The 26,359-nt window shown below is 51.7% G+C and overlaps 1 protein-coding gene across 3 annotated transcripts in view; it reads right to left on the bottom strand.

Annotated features, from left to right (window-relative positions):
* Positions 1–26,359, bottom strand: part of VAC14 (VAC14 component of PIKFYVE complex) — a 58,399-nt gene that overhangs the window by 4,419 nt on the left and 27,621 nt on the right. For all 3 annotated transcript variants that reach the window (XM_053987582.1, XM_053987583.1, XM_053987584.1), the window contains 4 exons: positions 25,769–25,922; positions 15,585–15,717; positions 1,368–1,542; positions 594–712 (listed from right to left, as the gene is read on the bottom strand). In XM_053987582.1, the coding sequence (XP_053843557.1) occupies positions 594–712; positions 1,368–1,542; positions 15,585–15,717; positions 25,769–25,922 (581 nt within the window). The remainder of the gene's footprint in view (positions 1–593; positions 713–1,367; positions 1,543–15,584; positions 15,718–25,768; positions 25,923–26,359) is intronic.

The following is a 26,359-nucleotide window of genomic DNA, read 5'->3' on the forward strand; positions in this document are numbered from 1 at the left end:
GATGAGCAGGCAGGTATAGGGGAAGAGGCAGGCTGCCCAAAAGGCTGAGAGCAGGCAGGATGAGTGTTCAGGGGAGGACGCTTGCTTTTACCCTCCTGGCCCACGGGGATGGCGCATCTCCCAGAAGGAATGCCGGTGTGCACTGGGAAGGGAACTTGAGTGTGTTATTGAGCTTCTTGGTTTGGAAAACTACTCAGGCCCGGGGTTTGCTGGCATGTGAAAATAATCATTCTGCTGCAGACAGATGGTGAGCTCACCGGGGATTGTGCCGTGCTAGGCACTGCCTGCTCCTCACCAGGCCAGGAGGCCAAAGCCTTCATCTTCCTGGGAGGAAGAGGATGTTGAGGAGCCTCCCCTCCCGGGCAGGGGAAGGTCAAGGCTCAGTCAGTGCATGCCTTCCTCTCTTTTCACCACAAAAAAAAGGATGACACCAGGGGAAGGGAGCTGGCACATACCCAGCACAGGCTGCCCTGCCCCAGTAATGATGGGCTGCAGGCAGGCGGCTGGGCTGGCCTGCAGGGTGACCTTGGTTGCCACAGAGGGACTAAGGGCCAGCTCAGGCCCCACCCTGGCAGAAAATCCCCAAAGGATACAATTTCTGGATGAGGTCATAGGCATGCTTATAGTTCTGGGTAAGGAAGCAGAGGGACACGGTTGTCACAGGGTTGTGACACCAGGACCGGTACAAGCAGCAGAAGAGGTTACGGCTTTCCTGGGGAAAGAGAACCATTGGGGTTTGGTCACCACTGGGAGCACAGACATGGCATGGAGAGCCCCAAGTACCCAACACCAACCCGCCAGGCTGGCAAGTGCCACCAAAACACAAAGGGATGTTTCTGGACCCATCAAGTCCACCTGGCACTGGCATGAGCCTCAGCCTCAGGAGATGGAGACCAGGTGGGCTTTGGGATGACAGCATGATGAAGGGGCCCTCAGGGCTGCTGCATCCTTTACAGGATGAGGGGCTGGAGGACAATGCTGTCCCACCCAAGGGGACACCCCTGCATCACTGGTTTTCAGCAGGAGAAGGAGGATAAATCTTCCTTCTCTCTTTCCTTGGATGTCACTGGTGCTGGTGGCAGCTGCTCAGCAAATCCTGTGGGCATGTTCCTGGGAGGGACAGTTGAGGGACTGCAGGACTCTCCTTCTGCTGTCACCTGCCCCACAGCCCATGGAGGGGGGCAGATGGAGGGAGGCAGCAGCTGCTTGAGGGCTCAATAAGCCCATTCCCATTCCAGGGAGAAAAGCAAGAGTTGGGCAGAGTTGGGCACATCCTCCAAGCCCATCCTCACTCCCAGGTGGCTGCCAGGTCCCCACCACCCCCATTATGTCCCTCCAGCTGCTAAGCCTGCTCCTGCTGCCCATACCGGGGTCTTCAGGTCCTTCAGTTGGTTTCTCAGCTGGAAGAGCTCAGAGGACGTCAGCAGGATGGTATTGAGGGTGTGGACCATGGTAGAGGCGAATTTGAGGTCCTCCTCCCTAAGCAGTATGTCTGCCATGGAGTGAAAGATGTTCTCTGCATTCAGAAGTAGACAAAGCTGCCTGTGTATCACAGAGGAGAGAAACCAGGGGGAAAGGATTGTTAATGAGCACAGTCAAGACTCTGATGTGAGTCCACTTCTCCAGAGAGGACCAGGGAGGAGATCTGGGTGCACCAGAGGTTGGATGAGTGTGATGGCACCAGAAGGGAGATGCTGTGGGGCAATACCAGGCTCTGCATTTGGAGGATGCAGTTATTCACACCACGAGAAGAACAAAAAACTATAGCTGGGGTATGACATGCCTCTGGTCATATTGCTTTGGGACCTTGCTGGCACCCACTACTATGGCTCATGCCACCTCAAGCCTTCCCATGACCTTCCTCAGGAGGTTTCAGTGTCACTTTCCAGCCTGACCAGCGTAGTGAGTGCACAGCAGCACCATTGAAGATGGCATGTGATGGTCTAGTCAGACCAGTATCCCAGTGACACTGGAGAACATCCCAGTGAGCACAGCCAGCGGGGCGAAACAATTCCTCCTGGCATTGTGCAACCCGGCAGTCCTGGAGCCACAGGCTGCTCTTTGAACTCCTCCATGCTCCAGCTGCCACGAGATCCGGTGCTGAGTGGCTCTGGAGATCCAGCTGGTGAAGCTGGAAGCTATCTCTCTTCCACTGGATATCCTGCCAGCAGTGCTTTCCCCAAAACAGTGTAACCGGCCCACGCTGATCTGCCTGGCTTGGTCACAGCAGGAATGTCCTACTTAACGAACCTTGAGGCATTCCCAAGATTTTCAACATTTTTTTAGTCCACAAACAAAAAAATAAAACCATCAGATTTTTTTTTCTCCCACATTTGTTTGGATTTGGGGATTTCCTGTTTTTCTCCAGGCTCTTGCCTTCCTGGGTAGTTTGTCTGAGGACACCTGAAATGCTGCCCAGCGCCAGCTCACATCTCCAGTGTGGGGATTGGAGGGTTACAGGGAAGCCCACCTGGCTCCCTAGCATCCCAGATTCTCCTGAAACTGGGATGCTCCCTGGCTCACCACATTTCCCCATGGGCTGACAGGGAAACTTGGCAGCAAGGCATCCCCCAGAGCAACTCTGCTTTCCCCCAGCTCCTACCAAACACAGCTCCCCACCAGATAATTTTAGTTGGATTCAAATTTCCCCCTGGAGGCATCTCTGAGATGATTAAGAGGCAAAACAAGGAGCAACTGCTTGGGCTGCTGGGTGGGAGGTGTTCCTGGTTTGGTTGGGAGGTAGGAGGTACACCTGAACGTCCCCTGCCCGGAAGTCATGTTTTCACCTCCTGGGGTGAGGAAGAGGAAGGATGTGAGTTTACAGCCCCTGTGCCTGTGAGGACAGACCAGAGGAAGACTATTTGGCTATAGTTAGACTCCAAAGACCATACCCTAAAGCCTGGTGATTTAGGGACGCAGGAGGAGAATGAAGTAAGAGATCTTCCCTCCTCAACACATGGAGGAAGAAACCCCCCACCTTCCTCCTACCTCTTCGTCCTGCCAAATAATCCATTCCCTCCTCACCCAGCCCTGGCTGCTCTCCCTCGGCAGCTCCCGCATCCCGCGTGGCTGCCGACAGACAATGAGATGCTCTGTGCGGGATTTTATGTAACCCAACCCGGCGATTGCCCTGGACCCCGCTAAAATGGAACAGGCTGTGATAAATAAGCTCATTTATCCCAATTATTCTTACGTAACTGGCTGCATTCATGGGGATGAAAACGCTTCCCTGATTTCTCGCCGCTTGGACACAGGCTGGCTGGAGGAGGGAGAGTGGTGGGAAAGTGAGGCATGGAGGGAGGAAAGGGGAAGGCAGAGGCTTTTAGTCCAGCCTGATGGAGCCAAAAGCCAATCAATAGCTCAGCATTGCAGGCAGGATCCAGTCATTGCCAGCTGCAGCAAAGCAAGCCCAGCCTGGGCAGGACCAAGCCCAGCCCAGGAGTAAGGTGGCTCCATGCTACCCTTCTCCAGCGAGGGGGGATAACTGGATGCCCCATCCTTGCCAAACTTCCTCCAGCAGCCGTGCTGCTTGAACCATGAAATAAGATGGTTTAATGTGCCTCAAAGAAGGGATGAGTTCTCCAGGGACAAACACTGGGATAGTTTTAGTCTCAACAGTGAAGTGGCTGGGGCACCAGTACAACTGGGACAGGCTGCAATGCTCATGGCTAGTGGGGAAGACGGTGTTTTACACCTTCCAGGCAAGAAGACTATAGCAAGAGCTTAAATAAGAAAAACAGTGCCAGGGAGCACTGAGGGCAATTTAGTAACGTCCAAAGCTTCCCCATGACAAAAAGGATGCCTTTCAGGTTCCCCCTCTACCAGTCCTCCATGGAAAATGAAGGCTCTCACTTTCCATAAATAGAAGCTCTGCCATTTGGCTGGTGAACGCTGTGCTCACAGTGAGCAGGGGGCTGAATGCAAGCTGCTTTCTAATTTCAGGCCTGGTTTTGATTAGTGGGGAAGGGTTGGGATTCTCCCCTTTCCTTTCAGTGGCACTGGGGAACTGGAAACTATTGGGGTATTAGAGAAGTAGCTGTGTGGAGACTGTCCCTCTGCTTCAGAGCCATGTCACCTCGTGGGGATGCTGTCCCGCTTGGACACCGGCCCCTCCAGCTGACCCCAGACTCTCTGGGATCCACCAGCAGAATAAGTTTGCCAGTGCACAGCATCTTCCTATGGCACTGGCAGAGACATCGAACTCCCTTCCACGAAGCCCCGTGGTCGGCATATCCCAAAAGCAGTCCCCAAAGGAGGGGACAACTGGCTGGTCCTGCAGCTGCTGGCCTCTGCGACAGCAGCCAGCAGCTGAACTCAACTGCTAGCACCAGGCGGCTGTTGGTGGGGTGGGAGGGTCCCCAGGAGCCCATTCCCTGGGAGGCTTGATGGCATGAGGGGAATGCCAGGCTGGCTGGGAGGAGGCAGGGAAAGGGGCTGAACAGAGGACAGGTGGCTTCAGTTGAGATGCCAGTGGAGTGGCTGTGGAAGGGAACAGGGCAGAGGGGATGGAAAGTAGGAGCCATACCCCTTATATGTACACACCATAAACATATCCTGGATATATACAGCCCATAAATAAATAAATAAATAAATAAATAAATAAATAAATAAATGTATATATATATATACACACACACACACACATATATACACCCCTTAATTATATAAATCTCCCCATACATACATGATGTGATGATGAAAGGAACTGGCTAATCCTCCTGAAGCATCATTCCAGCAGGATGTCTCTCCCTGAAACTTTCCCTGCATCCCTATGGGTGATGTGCATCCTCTTGCTCATGGGGACCCAGAGAGTCCCCAAGGATCTCCTGGCATGGAAGAAGAGGGTAAGAAGTGTCCCCAGGGAGGCAGGAGCCGCAGAACATCATGGCACACATTGGTTATGTTACGCAGCCGGCAGTGCAGGCACATGGCGATAATGAAATGTGGTATTCAGGCCATTAAAATTTAACTCCTTAAATTAAAAGGGTTATTCAAGCCTTTCATACGGAGCCAAGGAATGTAGCTGCAGGCAGATGGGAGGCAGCATCTACCTGCAGCGCGACCATGCCTCGGGGACATGTCGAGCCACCATGGGGCTCCCAAGGGACCCAGCAGGTCACCTCCAGCCTCTGCCGCGGTCATAGGACCCTGCCCTTCCCCTTACCTAAAGGACTTCTTGACAACACGAGGCTGGCCAAGGGAAGAGCCACAGAGGTCACCACAAGCTTTGCGTGGCCATGTCACCCTAGGGTCCTCCTGTCTCTCTTATGTAGCAGCCATCAAATTGCCAGCACAGCAACGTCAATCACAATGAATTCTCATCACACAAATGGTCAGTGGGGTGGGATGAGATATGGGAACAAGCAGAACAGGGATCGTACAGGGGCAGGGAGTTGCTGCAGGGCAGTGTGCTGGAGCAGAGGATGTTGGCAAGATGGGGTGGCTTTAGAGCCACATCTCCAATTAAGGACAAGTCCCGGCATCCCTCCCAGCCCTCTTGCTTTGACAACTCGATGCCTGGAAACCAGCTAATCTAAACATCATCATTTCAGGGAGCTGTCAGAGCTCCCATCCTGCCCGCTCGTCCCTTTAACCACTTCAGCCCTGTCCCCTGCCCCAAGCCACTATGCAGGAACAGGGTGGCAGAGGCTCAGGCCAGACCAATGTTTGCTTGAAGAGGGTGAACATTTGTTTTTCACCTAAAGTCTAAAAAAAGTAAGATGAGATCCAGTCTCACTGCAGAACCATCTCCTCCTCTGGAATCTGTGGGGTGCCTGGGGGGAAACACTGGTCCTGTCCCGTTGCCTGGCCATGCTGAGCACCATCCCGCTGTGTTCAATTAAGCAGGTGCTTCTTCATTAAGCACCAGTGATTCGCTTTATTAGCTCTGGGCTAATAGACACGGGGCCCCAGCAGGGAGAGGATCATGTCTCGTCCCACTTCCAGCAATTGGGACAGAGCCTGAGCTGTGGAAAGAGCTGGCTGAGGCCTGGGAGTGATGCTCTGAGGGGTTCTGCTCCACTTTTCTGCTTATGGGTCTCAAAACAACTTCCACAGCTGTGAGGAGGGCAGAGCCCCTCCATACTTCCTCCCAACTCTCCTCTTCCTCTGCTCCCTTCCTCTCTCCTCCCAAAGGCTATCCCTTCCTCCACACCCCAGGCTCCCCAGCAGATGCCCTGGCTTAACCCACCCAACCAGGAAATCCATAGCCTCTGTGATACCCAGTGCCCCTCCCTATCCCCCTGAAATTCTCCTGCCAGCAAAAGCAACATCTCCAGCCTGGCCCAGCAGCTGGGATCCTTTAGGAATTTGCAGAGAAAGCATAGATAAAATTAGGATGTGAAGGGGAGAAGGAGAAGAGAGCAAGTGGGGAAGGCAGGAGGATGTCATTGTCCCATCCTTTCCCTCCATATCAGCAGAGAAAATCCCTGTCCTCCATTTAAATCCCCCCCTTTCCTCAATCCAGGCTCCAGAGCTGCTCCTCTGGGCAAGGGAAACCATAGCAACCCCAGCAGCTCCTGCTTTACAAAATTCATAGCATTTTATGTAAGGGATTTAGAAGGGTTTGTGAGGTTTAGGAGCAGGGGAGCTCCTTCTGCAGGAGGCAGGTCTGGGGAGGAGAAGGACACTCATCAGCTTTGGTTTCTTGGAATGGTTATCAAGCTCCCCAGAGAAACTCGGTGAAAGCTGCAGACCAGAGACGTGCATATCCTGGGAAGGGATGTGTGGATCTGGGAAGGAGATGTGTGGATTCTGGGAGGGGATGTGTGGATCTCGGAAAGCCGGAGGAGACAAGCCCTGCGATGCCTTTGCTTGAAAAGGGAAAGGTGCAGAGTGTTTCATGCAAACAAGAAAACCCTCCCACGGAGCGTCTGCTTGGCAGCAGCCGTCAGCATGACAACTGCCGATGGAGCCGCGGTGCCAGCTCAGCGCTGGGCCGCGGCCGCCTCAGCGTAAGGCGCTCCCCAGGGATCCCTGGGGATCCCCAGAGCAGCCAAGACGGATGCCTGAGAGGAACACAGCACAAATGTACGTTAGCATTTCAGGCCAGCTTCAACTGGTGAAACAGCATTGTGATCCTGCCGAGTCTCAGCCTGTGGCTTCTACTCCTCCTAATGCTCGCCCTGGACATCAGGACACTGGGAGGTCCCTGTCCTGGCTGGCAGGATGGCTGCCTCACTGCTCACTAAAGCTGATAGTCCAGCCTGAAGCTGGGCACATCCACTCCATCTTGACTCGTGATGAACCCAGCCTTGTTCCCACCTTGGACATGACTGGAGAAAAATGCCCTTCAGTGAGATCACCTTGAGATCTCCAAGCAGATATCCATCACCTCTGAACATTTTTATGATCAGTGAGATATCTGCAACTCTGTACCAAACAGAAGAGGGAAATAGGGCTGCTGCAAGGAGAAGGAAGAGTAATATCCTTTGGAATGGGCCAGAAGCTAAGACAACTAAATTTGGAAACTTGATAGTCTACTCAGCCCAAGGTATGGCCCAACTTGTAGCATAACACAGATGAATGTGACAGCTCCTCCAAGGTGAAGCCCACTAGACAGACAACAAGCACCAGTCTCCAGCTGCTCAAGCTGATGTGTGCCAGGACTTTCCTTGAGGAAACTTTATAGTGACTTATGGACAAAGCTATCCCTGCCCATAGAATTCTGGAATGGTTTGGCTTGGAAGGCACCTTAAAAACTATCTCATTTCAACCCCCCTGCCATGGCCAGGGACACCTTTCACTAGACCAGATTGCTCCAAGCCCCATTCAACCTGGCCTTGAGCACCTGCACTGATGAGTCACTGATGACCTGCAAAGCTTACAAAATCCTGTAGGAACATCTGAGCATCTGCAAAAGGCTCACTTGAAAAACAGGCAAATCTCCCCTTCAAACCCTCTAGGAAAGCAAAAAATTACCTCCCCAAAGCACTTCTTTTCCAACTTTTAAACTTGCCAGTGACTCGATGGCAAAACGGATGACAGGCAAGTCTTGCCCTGGGCTCCTGGGGCTTCAAGCCCCAGGCAGGAGGCACCAGCAGCAGCATTAGAGCACGTGCCTGGCTCCAGCCACCACCCCAGCTGAGAGGAAGAACTCATGTTCAAGTGAGCCCCCCAGAACCTGTTCCCAGAGGGGCACTTACACTGGGCACTGATGTGTTCGGGCAAGCTCTGTTTGGAAGGGGAGGAAGGGTAGGGGCTGGCTTGGGAGTGGGGGAGAACTGCAGAGCAGCAGCAGCAGATCTTTCCTTCGAGACGTCCGCTTCCCTTTCAGGCTGACAGCTGTGGCCTAATTTTCAAGAAAACTGACAAGCGCCTTATTTCTCCCCCTATAATTTCTCATCACTGCAAATAAAATAGGTTAAAGGAGCGGGTGCAAAGCTGTGGCAACAGGAGCTGGGAGAGACTGATCCTGTTCAGGGTGTGCACAGTTTGTACACAGATGGGAGCTGTGGTCCCTGCTCACCCTACCCCATCACTTTGCTTTAAGGTGAAGAAACAAAAGTGCTTTTGTTCCTAAAACCATGGCCAAGGAGCAGGTTGCTGTCCTAGAGATGGATGGGCCTTTGGATCCCCACATAGGGAAGGCAAATTTGAGGGAAAATGGTCCTGCTGGCTATCTCTAGACCTCTGAAAGCAGAGGGATAGGCTATGGCAGGAAAACACTCTGTGTTTGAGAGTGAAGCTTTCCAGAAGGAAGGAAAAGAGGGACTGGGAAGAGGCGGCAGCATCCCATGGCTCAGGGGTAAGTGTACCCTGGGGTGGGAGGTGAAGCTGCCTTGTCTCTTCTGCCAACAATTCGAGCTCAGGGAAAGAGGTGCCCATAACTCAGCTAGCCCTGCTGCACTTCCCACTCAAGTGTCAGCTGAAAAAATACCCCATTTATGCCATGGTTTAGACACCCCAGATGCTATTTCAGATTTAGTGCCAGGCTTGCCTCCATGCCCACTGCCTCTCAGCATTGCACTGGATCACAAGGCCTGTCCTGCCTTCTGTGCCAGGATCCCTGGAGGGATCCCAAGGAGGGATTCAGCCTGAGGAGCCTTGCTCCCTCAAACCCTCCAAGGCCCGTAGATGCATGAGAGGAGAGCAGATGGATGCTCCCTGCCCTGCCAGGACCCTAAAAGAGCACCCAATACTCTGAGAGGACCAGCTCCATCTGCAGCTGAACACAAGGAGCAGCTCATTCACGAAGGGAAGGAGCACTGAATGGCAGGAACTCCAATCGAGGTGGCTTTTGCACAGCTCTATGCCTTCAGTGGGGAGTTAAAGATGTCCCATCCAGAGATCTCTTATCTGAGGACATCCCATCCTGGTAGCAGAGTGCCCAGCTGGATCCACTGGCTGAGGCGAGCTTTTCTCAGTTTTTAACTGAGTGTGCCCTGCGCCTGGGGGATAACTGAGCAAGATCCCCTGGAAGACAGGTGGGGGGAAAAACACTGTTACTCAGCCTGATTTCCTGTCCTGGCTCTTCCCTCCACAAAGATGAATAAACTGAGTTGTCACAGCTGCAGAGCCAGAAAAGGAAGCAACATCAGAAGACCCGAGCCCAACCAACAGGATCAGACAGGTTAAGCTGCTTCCCCATGATGAGGGTCGTCACCCCATCAGCCAGTCAAAGAAAATTTGGGAGACACTTTGGAAGCTGCTTGTGCTGAATCCCTGCTCTGCAGAACATGACAGTCAGCAAACAGGGAAGCTGTGTTCGCTTTCTCCCAGCTCCCTCCTTCCACAGCACTCTTGCTGTGATCCTAGGGAAAGTGCTGGGAGGAAGCAGATATCCCTACCTGGGGACCTGCCCTTTGAAGGAACTTGGCCGTTTTGTGAGGGTTTTCCTTTCCTATGCACATTTCCCCTTCCTCCCCTCCACCCTCTCACTGACCCAAATTAGTCCCAGCCCACGCCGGCACTGCTGCTCACATGTGGTTCCCATTTTTCTACAGGAAAACCCATCAAATGTTTCAAAGCAACTCCAAGTACGGCTGGTCCTGGAGCAGCTTTGGTGGGTTAGCACAGCAAACTCATTTCCAGGACCTGGTGCACCGCAGCTTATCCAGCCCCTGTAGCTCAGTGGAGGTATCTCCTGTCCTTCCCTGGGGGATACAGCCCCAGGAGTCAGCTGGCCAGGGCTGGCCCAGCTCCTGCTCTCCCAGCAGGGATAATCCTTTGGCAGGGTAACCAGGCTCCTCCTTGTGAAGTTCATGCTCTTGGTGACTGCTGGGGCAACCTCTACTCCAGAGCCAACCTCTACTCTGGGGGAAACTGGGTTTTTCCCCTCTTGCTCCTGCTTCATGGAGCTGGGAGGGTGTCAGAAAGTCCAGAATGATGTCCCAGAGCCTAAGTGAATTAAAACCTCAATAAGCACATGCTCCTGTGGGCTTGTGGAACTCACTGTACAATGTAAAAGAGGCAATTTGAGAGCTGGGGGCTTTTGGAGATACAGTGGGGTTGCTGGCTTTCTTCCAAATCCCATAGGAGCCTGAGGAGACCCTGGAGGGCATTCACAGTGCAAGCCTGGAGCAGAAGGAGAATGCAGGAAAGCTACCACATCGCTGTAGCACTGTTCTGGTCTCCAGGCATGGGGTTTCGTGGCAAACTGAGGAGAGGAGGTTTTGGGAGCAGGGAGAATGAAAAGGGAGACACAGAGGAATGGGCTGCAGATGAACGATGAGAAGCCCTCTGACCTCTGCAGAACTGGGCAAGTTCACCACCCTGCTCCATCACCCTGTGCCTGGCTGGGGCCTTGGGTGAGAGGGAGTCCCTCTTTTGGCTTTGCAAATGCACAAAAAACACACAAACTAAAAAGCTTTCTCCTGTTCCTCCTCTTGGTGAGGCATGAGGAGGGGGATGGCGAGTGCACAGTTCATTAAAGCCGGAGGGCAGGCGGCCAGCGAGCATCCTGGCAGGCAGAGCAGTGGATTTTCGCAGGCTCGCTGCCTCCCAACACAGAAGCTTCCCTTGTAGCACTCACAGCTGTTTGGATTTTACCCGAGTTCATATCACAGTTTATCAAAGAGGCTCCATTTTTTTCCCCTTCTTTTTTTTTTTTGCACTTTGCTGAGTACAAGCCAAATGGTTCACGCAAAAACAAATGCAGGTTTTGTTCTGCATTGCAGTGGCACGGAGGGTGGGAGAGAGGAAGAGGTGACACGTGTCCCCCCTCCAGCCCTGATTCACTTGTAGAGGGATTTTCAGGGCATGAGTTTGGCAATGGGAGCTGGAGGGGGCACAGTGGCATCAGCACATCCAGAGGAAGGAGCAGGAGTGGGTCCTGCATCCCAGCACTGGGTGCCTCCAGATCACCAGGAGGTACTGGGGTGTTTGGTCAAGGAAAATGCGTGTCCAGAGGAGCTCAAGAGCATCCAGGCCTGGGAGGAGGGTTTTCATTAGCCTCAGCTCCTAAGCCTCTTCCAGTGAGGGGCTGCAAAGTGAGGACAGCACAGCAGGAGGAAAGGACATGGTTAGGGATGAGGTGGGAGCCAGGATGGGGCTGGGGGGGACACTGGCTCACTGCAGTATGGAGGAGTGAGCACCCCCTTATTACCAAAACAAACACCCACTGGCTCTGTACAGGATCCCCAGCGCATCCCTTTCTATCCAAAACTGCAGCTAAACCCCCATCTCACTCCCTCCCGACAGCCCTGCTCACTGGGATGCTGGCAGGCAGCCCTTCCCTTCCCACTCTCCCAGACTGAGAGTACAGCCCTGGGAATGCCAGGCAGGCCAGTCAGAAGCAATTTAACACGCACCTCACTGTGGGCCTGCCAAGAGCATGGGATGGATGTCTGTGCTCCATGCTCCTCCAGCCCTCTGCTCCCCTCCTCTCTGATTCCTCAGCCTGGTTAGCAGGTTCAAGCTCACTTTGTGTCTTTTTCACTACTTTTTGTGGAGAAACTGGTGTTGTACAGTCAGCCTCAGCCTCTCAGAGGCAGAAGAGCCCTGTCATGCCCAAAAAGAGGGACTGGCTACCCCAGCCCCGAGGGTATCATGTACAGCCCTTCATGCACCCAGTGTGACTTGCCAGTCTTTGTCCTCAGCTCTGTCCTTGTTATCCAGCTCTCCACCGGCCTCATCCCAGCAGGGCTTTGAGATCTTAAGAACAGTCAGAATTTCCAGCCAGGTGAACTTTTCCCATCTGCTGGAACTATAAATCTGTGGCCCCATCACGAGACTTGGGATTTTCCAGCTCTGCAGCTAATGCCATAAATTGGCTGAACAACCTTATATGCTCCAGCCTATGTCTTCCAGAGTGGATGCAGAGCCAGCCAGCTGTCCTGACCAGTCCCCACAGGGTTCAAGCATACCCCGCAAAGGCCAAGGACCATCCCCAGTCAAATGGACAAGTCTCACCAGGTCCATCACATGCCAGGTGGTTGAAAAGTCATGCCAGGGCCTCTTCCAAGCAGCTTAACCTCAGAAAACACCCTGTGAGAAAGTGCCAGGCAGTGTGGAGGTTTGTTTAACAGCTCTATAAAACAAGCTGAGACAACCCCTGCGTGCAGGCTGTGCCTGGGGAACAAAGTGCTGACTCAGGCATCCTCTCTGCCCCAGGGTGCCACTGCTCTGCAAGAAAATGGCCTTGCTGGGCTTCAAAATTAAGCCCTGCACTTCAAAGCATCCACACACGACATGCATAGGGATGTCTCCAGCCACTCAAGCACATCCCATATCCCAGAGGGCTCATTTGCTGTGGCAAGGTATATCAGCCATGAATGTCTGAGCTGTTCCATCTCAGAGAGCAGTAAAAAGCTGGCTGTTTTGGTGCTAGGCTTGACTTAGCCAGTTGAACCAGCTCCTGGAGCTCAGACTGACCCTGGGGACAGCACAGGAACTGCACAACCACCCCTGGGGAGATGCAAGAGGGGAGAAGACAGCTCCTTGCAAGGACAGCCAGCCCTATCCTCACACTGCTCCAAGCAGCAACACTGATGTCCATGCAGCAGGGCTTAACCTCTCCCTTAATCCTGCCATCCCGTAGCATTGGTACCAACCAACAGGCATTAAATCTAGCCTGTAAATCTCAGTGTGAGCTGAAAAGCTCGGTGCCGCTCTGCTGCCTGCCTCCTGACCAGCCAAGCAGCTTTCCCTCCACAGGGCTCCTGCCTGGAGGACAGCCGTGCTGCTCCAAGGAGCCACGTGATGCTTTGGAAGCTCCTCTGCATTTTTCTGCTGCTCCAAGAGGTCAGCAGCTGAACGGGAATATTTGCTTCTTGCTTAAGGGCTCCGGTGAATCCAGGACGGCCACGTGCCAGCCAGGGCAATTAGTGAGAAGGGTGGAAGGCCTCAGATGTGCTTATCAAGGTGGGAGGTAACATCACAGCCCCTATCCCTGCCTGAGCCAGGCTTCAAGGGTGAATTCTGCCAGTGAGGGCTGCAGGTACTTCTCCCACCCATCTCCCAGCACCAGGCAGGCTCTGGAGCAGTTCTACATGTCTTGGAGACCACAGCTCCTTACAGAGCAAGAGACGGTCCCACCTCCTGCAGAGATCACTGGTCAAACCCCATTCCCATCCTCAAGCACGCAATGTACTATAACCTCTGTCTCTGTGACTCTGAGGACATATCAGGAGAGTGTCTAAAGTCCTTCCAGAGTCAGAAGCCAAGAATGAACAAACTCGGGCGGGATTAGAAATAAACTACCTTTAATCGCAGATCCCCTGCGTGACCTCACAGACCTTTGAATTTGCCCACCAGCAACGTGACAGGGAAAACTGCTGTGCTGTGCTTGAATAAAATCCCTGTCTCCCATTTCCCTTTCCTGTGAACACTAATCCTTCAGCTGGAAATCATTGCCTAAATGTAACAGGTCTATCTTCCTTCCCTGTTTCAGTGTTCCTAGGCCAGCCTGGGAAAGAGGCAGCAGTGGTCCTGGACCACACTTCAGCAGATGCTGTCCCGGTCTCTCAAGCATCCCCCTTGCACTCTCCAGCTCAGGATGAAACATCACCAGCATCTCTTAAGTCAAACATGAGGCTGGCTTCTCACCCTGCTGTGCAAAACAGCTGAGCTGGCTTGTGGACAGGGGAGGGATGTAACGTGGGAACGCACATACGGCTTCAATTTGGAAAGTGGCTAAAAATAGCTCCATGAGGCTCCCACATTCACTGAGTCTCTCCGGCAAGAGATCAATCTTTGCCAGAGCGTCCTGTAAAAGTTTTTCTCCTCTATTTTCATCTTGCTTTTTCTGGAAGCACCAGAGATGTTAGTTTACACCAGTCTTTTACCCACCATCAGTAGGTTTCAGTTAATCACTGGTACCTGAGGGCACGGCTCACCCTCCCAGAACCACCACTTTGGCTCCAGTCCTGCATCTACCCCATATGAGCAACAACGTGACTTGACAAAGGACAGAGTCATCTATTTCTTAATTTTTTTTTTTTTGCTTTACCAAATTTTTTGGGGCATGAGTCACTGTAAAAAGCCCCGGCTTGCTGAGCTGCTGTGAGCCAGTCTCACCGCACCTCTGGCTGGCTGCTGGGAAAGCTGGGCCTGCCAGCCAAGGCTCCTCCTGCCAGAACTGGAGGGAAAAAGCTGGAGGTGGCTCCTCCAGCTGGAGGTGGCTCAGCAGTGGTCACTCTGGTCACCCTGCTTCCCTAACACAGTATGAGGCCACTTCATAGCCAAGGGTGGCTTATCCTGGGGGCTGTGCTGACTGGCGAGAGGAGGGTGGACTCTGTGAATGGGATATTGTCTCTAGGATGAATCCAGACTTGGGCAAAAATTGTTGCCCAAGCAGATACAACGACACACCCAGCTCAGCTTAGCAAATTTTGGGAACTCTGCATGCTGTATTTTCTCACTGCAGTGATGGGACCCCTTCATCAATACCTGGCACACTCCTGTGCCTTTGGAGAGGTGGCTCTCTTCTCCCACAGAAGCATGGCTTGTATCTCATACTCTCTCGTGTTCATTTTGATGCCATATCCCTGAAAGCAAGGGAGGAAAACCCAGGGTCCTGCCAGCTGATTCCACCAACCTCCTCACTGATTTCTCCACCTCGCCTCGACCATTAACCCTGCTATTTCCCGGCAAGCTGAGGAATGGATATCCCTTGCCCCAGATTTTATTGCAATAAAGATGACTGCCTGCCAGCTGCCACAACACTTGCCATTCCAGCCTTCACAGCATTTGGCTCTCCAGTCTCCACCACAGCTCCTTAAAAAGCTGAAGGAAAATCTCCCAACTCCACGCATTGAAACACATGGCTTTGGATGGGTGAGCATCTCGCCAAGCTGGCTGGAGGGACTCACTCAGCTTGGCACTCCGAGTGCAAGTCTGTCTTCGTGCTCCGGCTGGTCTAGTTGTTTCTTAACAAAACAGGCTCTGACAACATTGTTTAATAAGGAGCCACTTTGCCTCTGGGGATGGGAGAGAGAAATATGGTGCCTTGACATGTGAAAGACAAACCCTGTTTGCTCCAAACCATTCGTGGGAGAGTGAGGGAAGCTCAAGCTTCCTCTCCTCAAGGAAATGGTTTTGGCTCTGAATGAATATAGTACTTGGGCTGCTTGACCCTGCCATCCCCATCCCACCAGTCCCAGGGGTGCTCAGGGGCTTCAGTGAGGCTGGTGGGGTATTCTGACCTGATGATGAAGGCTCCTCTGGTTTCCAGAAGTTTCCGTTCACTGCTGAAGCGCTTGAGCAGGTTGATCATGAACTTGTAGAAATAGGAGTTCATGGTGGGGGTGGAGGGTGAGCACTCCAGGCCTTTTGTACCTGGGGAGGCAAGGGGAGAGCAAATTAGAGCTGTGAGGGCCCTGCTGCCAAAGCCTTGATGAGAGAGCAGACACTGAAAACATGGTCACAGCACTGAGATGATAAGGGCAGGGGCATGGAAAGATTTTCAAGACTCATATAACCACATCTGGTTGGTTCAAGCAGAGCCAGCCCTGTCCTAGCTCTCTCCAGCCCAAGGGAAAGCATCTTATGGTGGTCACAGCCCTGGAAGCAGCACCTGGGGTTAAAATGGGATTTTTGGGAGTTCATCCCAAAGCTATTCAGCTTCAGTAGCTGGTAGAAGAAGGAGTGCCTGAGGCTCTAAATTGAGCCAATCCCATCTCCTCAGATATGGCATGTACACTCATCCCAAAACCACCAGATTGCTGGTGAGTTGAAGAGCCTGTAATCCAACCCCATAAGCCACAGATGCCCTGAGCCCAGTGTGCACGTAGTGGCAGACACACATTCAGCCCTGGGCCACAGCACAGACACCAGTTTACACTTGGTGATATGATTTTCCCTGAGCAGGAGCCACTTGGTACAAGTGTCATATACAATGTGCCCCAGGGCTACCATAAAGTACTGGTCAAACCACAGCAGAGCTCCAGGCTTAGGGATTGTCCTGGTCTGAGACTCTTGGCAGGGAGGGCAGGGAAAGGGGCAGCTCCCAGCTCAGGGAAATATCCCCTCCAAACACAAGAGCAGGGAGCTGGCAGGTAAAGATTGCTTTTCCCACAGTGAAACCCCAGGGGAGATGGTTTATTTAGCTGGACGGGCGCTCAAAGCAAATGTTTGGAGAGAGCATTTCAAAGGCGACTTTGCAAAAAGGGGAGTTCTCTTCCTTAATTTCTCCTTCAGAAAGGCCACGTCTAACTGTGGTAAGGAGGGAAGCCAGCACACATGAGCACCCCAAGGCTACTCTCCACACACTATTTCCATCAGATAACCAAAGGAAATCTGAGCAGTTTGATTTATGGATGTTGTCTGCTTCTATGGACACTCAGTGGAGCACAGAACAGCCAATTAAAGATGTAATTAAGCTGCCAAAGCCCAGGAAAGCTGATGGAAAAGCTGCTTGTCTGTTTTCTATCCTGCCTCTCCCAATGATACACAAGAGATACATGCAGGGCAGCTTCCCCAGGTTTGGATTTAACATCTAAGAGAACATACAGAGCCAAAGAAAAAGGAAAATGAAATACAAGGTCATCCTGACCAGAACCCGGTGTCCTTTTTCCCCTAGAGCTGTGTGTTCACCCACCCCTTGGTATATCTGTAACCCCAAACCAGGCTTTGAAGCAGGCAGCTCCCTGAGCACAAGTGTTCACCATTGCATCATGTTTCCCCTCAGCTGCAGGGAAGATGATCTGGGCAAAGGAAAAAAAAAAAGGGATCCAGCCGAGCCAATGTGCTCCAAAACAAAGGTGTGTTTGTTTGAAGGCAGGGAGTACCCAGCATGAAAATGCAGCCATGCCCCACGTGTCGTCAATACAGCTGCTCAGCACTGCTCAAAAGGGAGCAGAGACATAGTCTGCAGGTGACATGGGGCAGATCTGCCTTCCCACTGTGCCTGCCTGCAGCTCAGCCTCGAAACTCCCAGCAGAGCCTGGGAAGGCAGGTGAAGACCAAGCAGAAACTGTCTTTCAAAGCTGCAAAGTGATATTCTTGCCCATTTTCTCAGCAACTCCAAGGCACCCAAGCCTGGCTGCGCTGCAACACGAGCTAGCAGCAGGTAGGACATGCCACCTTCATTCCCACCAGCTAACAACGCTTCAGTGCTGTAGCTTGTCTGGGGGAAGGTCTGATCTTGGAGTTTCTCTCTTCTCAAGACCCCAAAAATAGTCTCTCTGAGGCCCACAGCAGCATCAATGTCACAGTGTTCCCTCCACAAAGCAAAGCCAGCTTTCTGCCTCATTGTCATCTTGCATGCCTTCTAGCCAAACATTACATATCCTAAAAGACATCCCAAAGGAAAAACAGGAAGAGGCTGCATTTTTTCTCCTCCCTGACAGGACCAGCACTTCTGCTGTGCACAGGACAAAGCTGTATGGAGATGTATGGCTGCAAGACAGACCAGCCACAAGCACCTTTAGATATGTGCTCTGAAGTGGTGCAGCATCTCCCGCATCTTCAGCTAGAGGCCTGCTGGATCAGCTGAGTATCCAAAAGTCACAATTGCCTTGAAGATCAGATCCCAGCTAGTCTGCAGGATCTTCAGTACTGCTGTTGTCTTCCATCGACTGGTTCCTGAACCTTGGACCCTTCTGCCCAGCCTGGAAGCAAGGAAGGACTGGGATACAGGGATGGTGAAAACAAGACTGTGCCCTGTTTTTCCTAGAAGAAAGCAGGTGAATCTGCCCACTCCAGGGAGTCTTTTCACCATCCTTTGCCTCTGGGAGCATTAAGACTGAACTCCACAGGGATCATTTCTCCATCCTTTGCCCACCTGGTGCACAGCAGCTATGCCTGCGTATTCCTAAAGAATGTTTCCACTGTGGCACCCTATGCCAGAGAAGCCTTGCCAGTGCTCTCTAGGGGTAATGCTGGGAGTGAGAAACCAGGGTGAAGGAATCTGCCAGGCTGTAAAAGGCTCCACCAAACCTCAGATGGAGCTTAAACAGGCTATATTTCTTCCAAGCAGGTAAAGCAATTCTCTTCCAAAGCCTCCCAATCCTCCAAACTTCCCGTTTTCTCTGTTTACAGGATGTCTAGGAAGTGGCTGGCACCTTGTGTGCCATGGTGTAACCCTTCCTGGCGTAGCCCAGAGCTCAGCTCGCTGCCCTGCGGGTTACAGCTCAGCACAGTGGCATTCCCAGCCCGACAGAACTGTAGGAGCAGCTTGTCAAGTGTTTCTCTGAAGCACGAGAGACAAGCAGGAAGAAGTGTTAAGAAAACTGTGGCATAATTAATTGAAGCTTGCACCTCTCTGCCTTTCCTGAAGCAAGACTTTGCAGATCCGTAACCTGCCAGATCTGCTGTTAACGTAGCTGGGGCTGGTGGCACGTCACAGCTCTGCCACTTTTTTTTTTAATCATGCATGGAGGAGGGAGCTGGTAGAAGAAAGATCCATGCTCAGAGCAATGATGAAACTCAGTCCAGACATCCACTAAAATAGGAACAAATGGGAATTTTGGGCTCAGAGGAACATCAGAGCAGTGAAACATGACAAAAGGCATGTGGGAATTGCAGCTCTATGGCCGCAGTGAGTCCACATCAGCCTGGGTTCCTTAAAATTGAATCACAGAAGGGACCTTAAAAGTTCATCTAGTTCAAACCGCTCTGCAATGGGCAGGGACACCTTCCACTAGACCAGGTTGCTCAGAGCTGCATCCAATCTGGCCTTGAACACTTTCAGGGATGGGGCAGCCACACCTTTTCTTGGCAACCTGTGCCAGTAACTCATCACCCTCACAATAAAGAATTTCTTTCTAATATCTAAGCTAAACATATTCTGTCAGTTTTACACCATTATCCCTTGTCCTACCAATGACTACATCAACCTCCTGCAGCCCAGGGTGCCAGGCTAACAAATCCTTTCCCTGGATTCCCTTCACAGACTGGGGTAGAGCCAGGGACACAAGTGGGCTTCTTGGATCATCTAAGTCAATACCAACATCTGTTCCCCCAGCCATGAGTGCCAGCTCAAGCAGAGCACAGCGAACGTCTGCAAACCCCCAGTGCATCCCTGAGCGCTCACCAGCGGCTCATGCTGTTCCCATCGCCTGCGTGGCCACACTATAAATCAACCGAGACAGGCAATTAGGGATCTATATTAAGGCCCTTATAAATATATATTGTACATCACCCTGGAACATTCAGGCTGTCTGGCTGCTTGATGGGCTGAGCTGTGTTGAGACCTACAGTATCCAAAGTGCCCCCACATTGCTCTGGATGAGCCAGGCAGACTCTGACATGAACTCGGATTTTCCTATCTCAGTCAAAGTTCTGAACTTCACCCTGGCATAAAACATAACTTCTATTAATTTACTATAATTGGTTTCAAACTAGTCTTAATTAAAACCGGTGTGGACTTGCTTAACTCCATTGAAACCAAACTGAAATAAGATTGGAGCAGAATTGATTCCTTTCCGAAGCGAGCTAAAGCTGGGTAAGCTGGTTAAAGAGTATCCACAAGGGTATTTGCGGTGGTTTAGCTAAAATGATTTACCGCAATCTCTAATTGAAGCAATTTCAGCTCGGATATAGGGAGGGTAAGCTAAGAGTTGGCGAGGCCAAGCATCCTTCCCACCCGAGTGTTTCCCCAAGGCATCATGTTTCCAGCTCAGCCCAGAGAACGATCTCCCTCGGCTCTTCTGGGAACAACAGGGATAAACCCGGCGGCAGCCGGAGCTGGTCCGTGAGCCTTCAACCCGCCCGAGCGCCAGCGGCGTGGGAGTCGGCACTGCCAGATGGTGCTCGGTGAAACCCCGGGCAGCGATGTGGGAATCTGCGCAGCATCTCCCCCCGGCAGCCTTCCCCAGGATGTTTTGAATTTTAGCTTTTGCAAACATGGAGTGGTGAAGCCTCGTGGAGCAAGATAAAAATAGAGCCGTAAAAAAGGCAAATCCTCCCCTCCTCCTCCCAGAAAGCCGGCGCAGGGCGTAGCTGGAAACAGATGTGAACATGTCGGCAGCTCAGCTGGGCTCTGGAAAACCTCCACTCTCCCCTTTCCAGAGCACAGGATGCTGCTGACGAAATAAACCCATCAAAATTCTGGATTGCACGGCCAGGGGCTGTGCTCAGCCTGTTTTGCTTGGATACACAGAGATGTTTCTCCCCTTCCTACCTGGCTAAAGAGCCATGGGTTTGTAATTCCTGAGACTTCAACATCTTGACAGAAAGGGGGTCTCAGCTTGGGGTACATATTTTGATACCAAATGAGGCTTTTGCTGCTCTTTGTTCTCCCCACCTTATGCAGGGTCTGTGCTCATGGTTGCCTTGGAGGAAGGCAGCAGGCAATGATAATCCTGATGGTTTTCCTAGGAAAGTTAGCAGTCCACTACTGCCTCATTTTTCTTCGCTAAGGTAAATCAATAAGCAAAAATGCAGCAGGGGTATAGCTCTGCCATTGTTCAGGAGCACAAAGTACCCAGCAGAAATGCAAACCAGGAATGGATAAGGTTCATGGTGAGCTTAGAGTGGGTTGAGGCTCCTGCATGGAAAAGTAAAGTATATGGAAGACAACCTGAAGGAATGAGCAGCAAAGGGATTTGCTGGGCCGTTTTGACACCAATATTCATTCTGCTAGTTTGTTTTTCACCTCATTCCTCACCTCACCCTACAAATTCCTCACATCTTCGGGAAACTGAATCAGCTCAGCAACGTAACTCTAAAGGAGGGCTTGGCTATGAGTTATTTATCTACACCATCAAGTTCTCCTTTGTCCACCACTACAACTCAGTAATCTCAGCTGTTTTTTGGGAATCCCCAGGCTTTCTGGCTGGCTGTATGCTGTGACCATCTCAGGAGGGATGGATACCTGGAGGCAGGCCAGGAGAGTTAACACTACATCTGGATGGTGTCTCCTGGGGTTTTCCACAGCATCCCAGCTCCACTATTACACTACATCCAGGAAAACAAACAGATCACCCTTGCTTTCAAATTCCTCTCCTCCCCAAGAGGTAGAAGAAAATTTTTGACAGTCAACTCTCCTGAATGGCTTCACACCAGTAGGAAAAGAGATGCCACAGACGCCAACCATCAGGAACCAGACCGCTGAGCTCAGAGCACTCAGGACAGCCCTCTTTACTCTTGCCTGTTTGACTCCTCTGCTCCCTGCCGTCACATTCCTGATTCTACAAAAACTGTTGGAAACTGGCTCCTTCAAGAGCAAGTGGTTAGTGGTGTGATGTCATCTACCTCATTGCCTTTTGTGGGGAGGATGAGTAAGGAAGGGTTTCACTTTTATGCTTCTCTAACACTGGAAATAGCAGCTTAGCAAATCTGAGCCATCTGACAAGAAGCCACCTTCTCTTTTCTACCTTTCATGGACCTCCTGCACACTACAGACTCTCACCTGATGTTTGCAGAGGCTGCCCTAACATTTTACAGACTGTCTGGAGGTGGGACCTTGTCATACGCTGCCACCTCTGCAGATCTACAATGACACAATTGAAGCAACAGACAATGAAAAGGGAGTGGTTTGGCTCACTGAGAATAAAATCCCCCCCAAGATATGTTGAAAGCAAACCCCTAACACAGAATATCTCCACTCTGGAATGTTGCATGTTCTCCAGGGGGGATACAGCAAGACTGAACTCAAGAGACTATATTTCTCAGGGACTTCTAGCAGTCTCCTCCAGAGTAATCCACTGATTCCATAGGATATCCATGGTCTGGTGGAAACCAATGACCTCAGGCACTTTAGTGAATCCACATACGGAGTCAGACTCCCAGTAAACATCCTATAGCGTGAGGTGCTCAGAGGGTGCAGCACTGTCCCCACCACCTCCGGCAGGAAGCCAGGCAGGAGAGACCGGACCATGCTGGAGAGGAAACAAAGGGCTGTAACTGCTTCACCTTACAAAGCTGTGCTGAAAGGAAGGAAGAGATGTGTGCAAGAGTTACCCTGTGCAAGGCAGCAGCTGGTCTGGCATCCTTTTGGAATGAGCTTTGGTCTCTCGTGTCTCTCTCTAGAGCAGAGCTGTAGATGAGGCTGGAGAGCTTCAACCTATGGTATCACGGAATGGTTTGGGTTGGAAGGGACATTTAAAGGCCATTTAGTCCAACCCCCTTGCCATGGGCAAGGACATCTCCCACTAGACCAGGTTGCTCAGAGCCCTGTCCAACCTGGCCTTGAACACTTCCAGGGATGGCACTTCATATCTTTGGGTAACCTCTTCCAGTGCCTTGCCATCATCACAATGAAGAATTTCTTCCTAACACTTAATCTAACATTACTCTTTCAGCTTGAAGCCATTCCCCCTTGTCTTGTCACCCCATGCCTTGTCCAAAGTCCCTGTCCAGTTTTTCTGGAGCCCTTTCAGGCACTGGAAGAGGCTCTAAGGTCTCCCTGGAACCTTCTCCAGGTTAAACAACCTCAACTCCCAGTCTCTCTCCTTAGTGGAGGTGCTCAAGCCTCTGATCATCTCTGTGACCTCCTCTGGGCTTGCTACAACAGGTCTGTGTCCTTCCTGTGCTGAGGACTCCAGATCTGGATGCAGTCTTCCAGATGGGGTCTCACCAGAGTGGAGTAAAGGCACAGAATCACCTCCCTTGACCTGCTGACCTCGGTGACAACCACTCTCAGGTCATCTGCTACTTGTCTCAACTTCTACGGAGTTGGAAAAGACACTCCCAAAGCAAAGCAAGCACTGGATTCCCATTGTACTGATCAGACTGGCATTTGCACAATCTCTCTAAAGACTGGGAAGCTCTTGGGCACAGCCCTGCAGCCCTTGTCCCTGGAAAAGTGGGCAGAAGGTACCAAGGAGACACTCCTGGAGGCCAAAACCAGCCACCCTCTCCCAGGGCAGTTGGAGCAGGTCAGAAGGAAATGCTGGGTCTCCCCAGCAGTGCTGAGCTGGGCTGGCCCTAGTTCATTGTGCTTGGAGAAGGCATCGAGGGCAGCTGACCTTACGTAACCAGAGAACAAAGTGGCTAAATAAAAACTGGAGCTGGGAACAGGCTGCGGAAGTGGGACACGGCTTTCCTGACTAATCAACCAGCATCTGAAGGAAACCAAACTCAATGGCAGGGAAACAACTGCATAAACACATCCCCAGGGAAGAAAGGGAGAGAGAGGAAACACGGGGGAAGACCATGGGGGCACTGGCCCCTTCCACCTCCATTCCTGCTCTTACTGCTTGGCTAGCAAAGCCTGCAGTGCCAAGACAGAGAGCACAGCAGGAAATCTGCCACAAGCTCAAGGATTTCAAAGGGTGACCTTGCTTGTTTACCTGCAAAGCCACCAAGTGCACATTTGGAAGGGCCTCTGGGACAGGAGAGGATTTGTGCTGGGATAGATCAGCAGTTCTCCTCCCACTGCTGGCTTCAATGGCAACTCAGTTTGAAGTGGATGAAGGGAATGGAGAAATTTAACGCTGGGGAGAAGTGCTGAGACACTGCAGCCCCCACTCTAATGGGGCAACAGCATCCATCCTACTGCCAATACAGCACCGTCTGAACCACAGCACCCTAGAGAACCATCCCATATACCCCAGTACAAAACCAGTGACTCCAGAAAGGGGTACACCCTCTCTCTATTGCCAGCACCTCATGATTTTTGCCTGGGAAGGGCAGAGTTTTGGCTCACTTGCTCTCACCACCCAGGACCACTCTCAGACATGGGGATGTCTGAGAGTACTGTACTGCTCTGAAAAGTCCTCCCTTCAAGCAATCCTCTGGTAAAAGGAGTATTTTTCAGGAGCATCTGATTTTCCAGACCAGGAAGGTCCTGGTCCAGCTCTGACCCTCAATTTCCCTGGGGGAATTCCCCAGCAGCCCATCCGGTCTCAGCCTTGGGTGGTCAAAGCTAGACGGGAATGGGGCCATGATAAAAGCCCAAAGCCAACGAACCAGCTCCTTTTTCCCCTCCCCTAAAACATCTGCCTTTGGTTAAAAGCCAATGACCCTGCAAAGTTCAGCCCCAAATAAATTCTTAAGGAACAATTTTCTAGTCCATTATAGGGAAGAGGAAAATAGGTGAGGAAGCCAGAGCCCACTAGGACCTGTGTGGGGGCAAGTTGTGGGGAGACCCTGGGGCAACAGGAGCTCTGGCTCCAGAAGATCTACTCCAGGAGGGGAGAGCCAGACTCTTTTTAAAGGTTACACTTGAGTAAGTGAAGCCAAGTTGCTCTTCCAGATAGCTAACAGGGGCCACGGCAGTCGTTAGGATCCACGCCATCCAGCCTGCTATTTTTAGATCATCCAGAAGGAAGGAAACCTCAGACAACCATCAGTGCAAGCTGAACTGCAGCTCCTCAGCTGCTTGGCCAGCACTGCAGGAGCCACTCCACCCAGGCAGTCTCACTTCTGACAGTGGGAGGATGGATGAGACTTGTAGAGAGTTTGGGGAGGTCACCAGCTCTGCAGACCTCACCTCTCCATTGCAGAGATAAAGCTGCCAGCAGGAAACAGGTAGATCCGCAAAAAAAAAAAAAAAAAAATCCCACCCTGAACAGACAAAGACCTGAGCTGGTTGCTGGTGCAAACATTTATAAGACCAGGGAGGGGTGAGTGATCCAGGATGTTCGGAGAAAACAAAGCCTGGGGATGGGAAAGCAAAGCCTCTCACTCTGGTAGTGATTTTGCAAGGCCCTGTGGCTGCATCCTGTGCAGGGAGAGGCAGCCTTGGCTCAGTGCTCGGGTTGCAATCCAAAGCTCACATGAAACGTGCTTTTGGCTGGGACGACCTGGCCTGGGGAGTACAACAGGGAGGCCCTTAAATAGCAGCGGAGGAGGCGAAGGAGAAGCCAAGCAACTGTAAAGCATGAACCACAGACAAGTGAAGGTGAAAAAAACTTCCCCATGTGCCGGGATAATTAATAAAAGGTTTTTTTGTTTTTTTTTTTTAATCTCTCAAGTCCCCAGAAAATACGATCGTCCCTCTTCATCTTTCTCCTGAGGTTCTGCCAGACACTCAGAGCAACATAACAGTTCATAGCCAATGTGGGCAGCCTGGCACAGGGATCCCTCTGCAGATCCATGGATGTTTTTGAGATCTGGGATTGCAGCCAGCATCTCATCCTGCACAGATTCTAGGGCTCTGAGGGCTTTTACAAGGAGAAAAGAGGCTGGAGCCCAAGGTCCCATAAAAAATAGGACAACAATGACATCTCTCCACACGGGCCTCTGGAGCATCCTGCTGCTAAACTGAGCCCTAAATCCCCAAAACATGAACTAAGGGAAAGAGCAGGAAAAATAAAAGCAGCGCCCTGGTCTGTGCCATGGCAGACTCGATCCCCAAACTATGCTGGGTGAGGATGAAGACATTGATTTATTACTGTAAAATAAGCTTCTCCTTTTGCCTGAGCAAACCTGACTGGTGCCATGGAACATGGAGAGAGCCCAAGAGCAGGGAGGCACAGAGCTGTGGCACAGAGGCACTCACTGGAGGAGCTCAGCTGGCCAGCCCTGGCTGGGACATGAAGCTCCACTGGGCCAGGTCGTACATCGGAGCCATCGGAGGGACCATGAGCCTCCTCTGTCTGTCCTGCTGGGGAAGAAGCGATCTCAGCCAGCAATTCCAGGTCCTTCAGGATAACCTGCGGAGAGAGGGATGGTGCAGGGTGAGCTTTCCTTCCAAATCCACATATAGAGAGGGTGAGGTGGGAAGCAAACACCAAATCTCAGCACACTGAGAAAGGTATAGTAAAAGAGGGCTACCTACAAAATTCCAAGTGGAAATTTCAAATGTTTGCAGAGGGGATGGGGAAGGAAAGACAAAAGAGGGAAAAAAAAAAAAAAAAACCAACCAGTTTCTGCTCTGAGAGTCCCGAGGAAGCATATGAAATTAAACCAAATTTACACAACCAGGAATAGGGCTTGCTTTCCCCTTGTCCCACTTTGTGGAAGTCTGGGATTTGTATTCCCTTCATATCCTCAGATTTGAGACAATCCCAGCACGAGCACAGGGATATTCTGGGGGCACATACCAGCCAGCTACCCTCTGCAAGGCAGCATCCCAGGGAAGGCTCAGCTC

This window comes from Vidua macroura, chromosome 11, assembly GCF_024509145.1.
Source record: "Vidua macroura isolate BioBank_ID:100142 chromosome 11, ASM2450914v1, whole genome shotgun sequence".
NCBI classification, from domain to species: domain Eukaryota; kingdom Metazoa; phylum Chordata; class Aves; order Passeriformes; family Viduidae; genus Vidua; species Vidua macroura.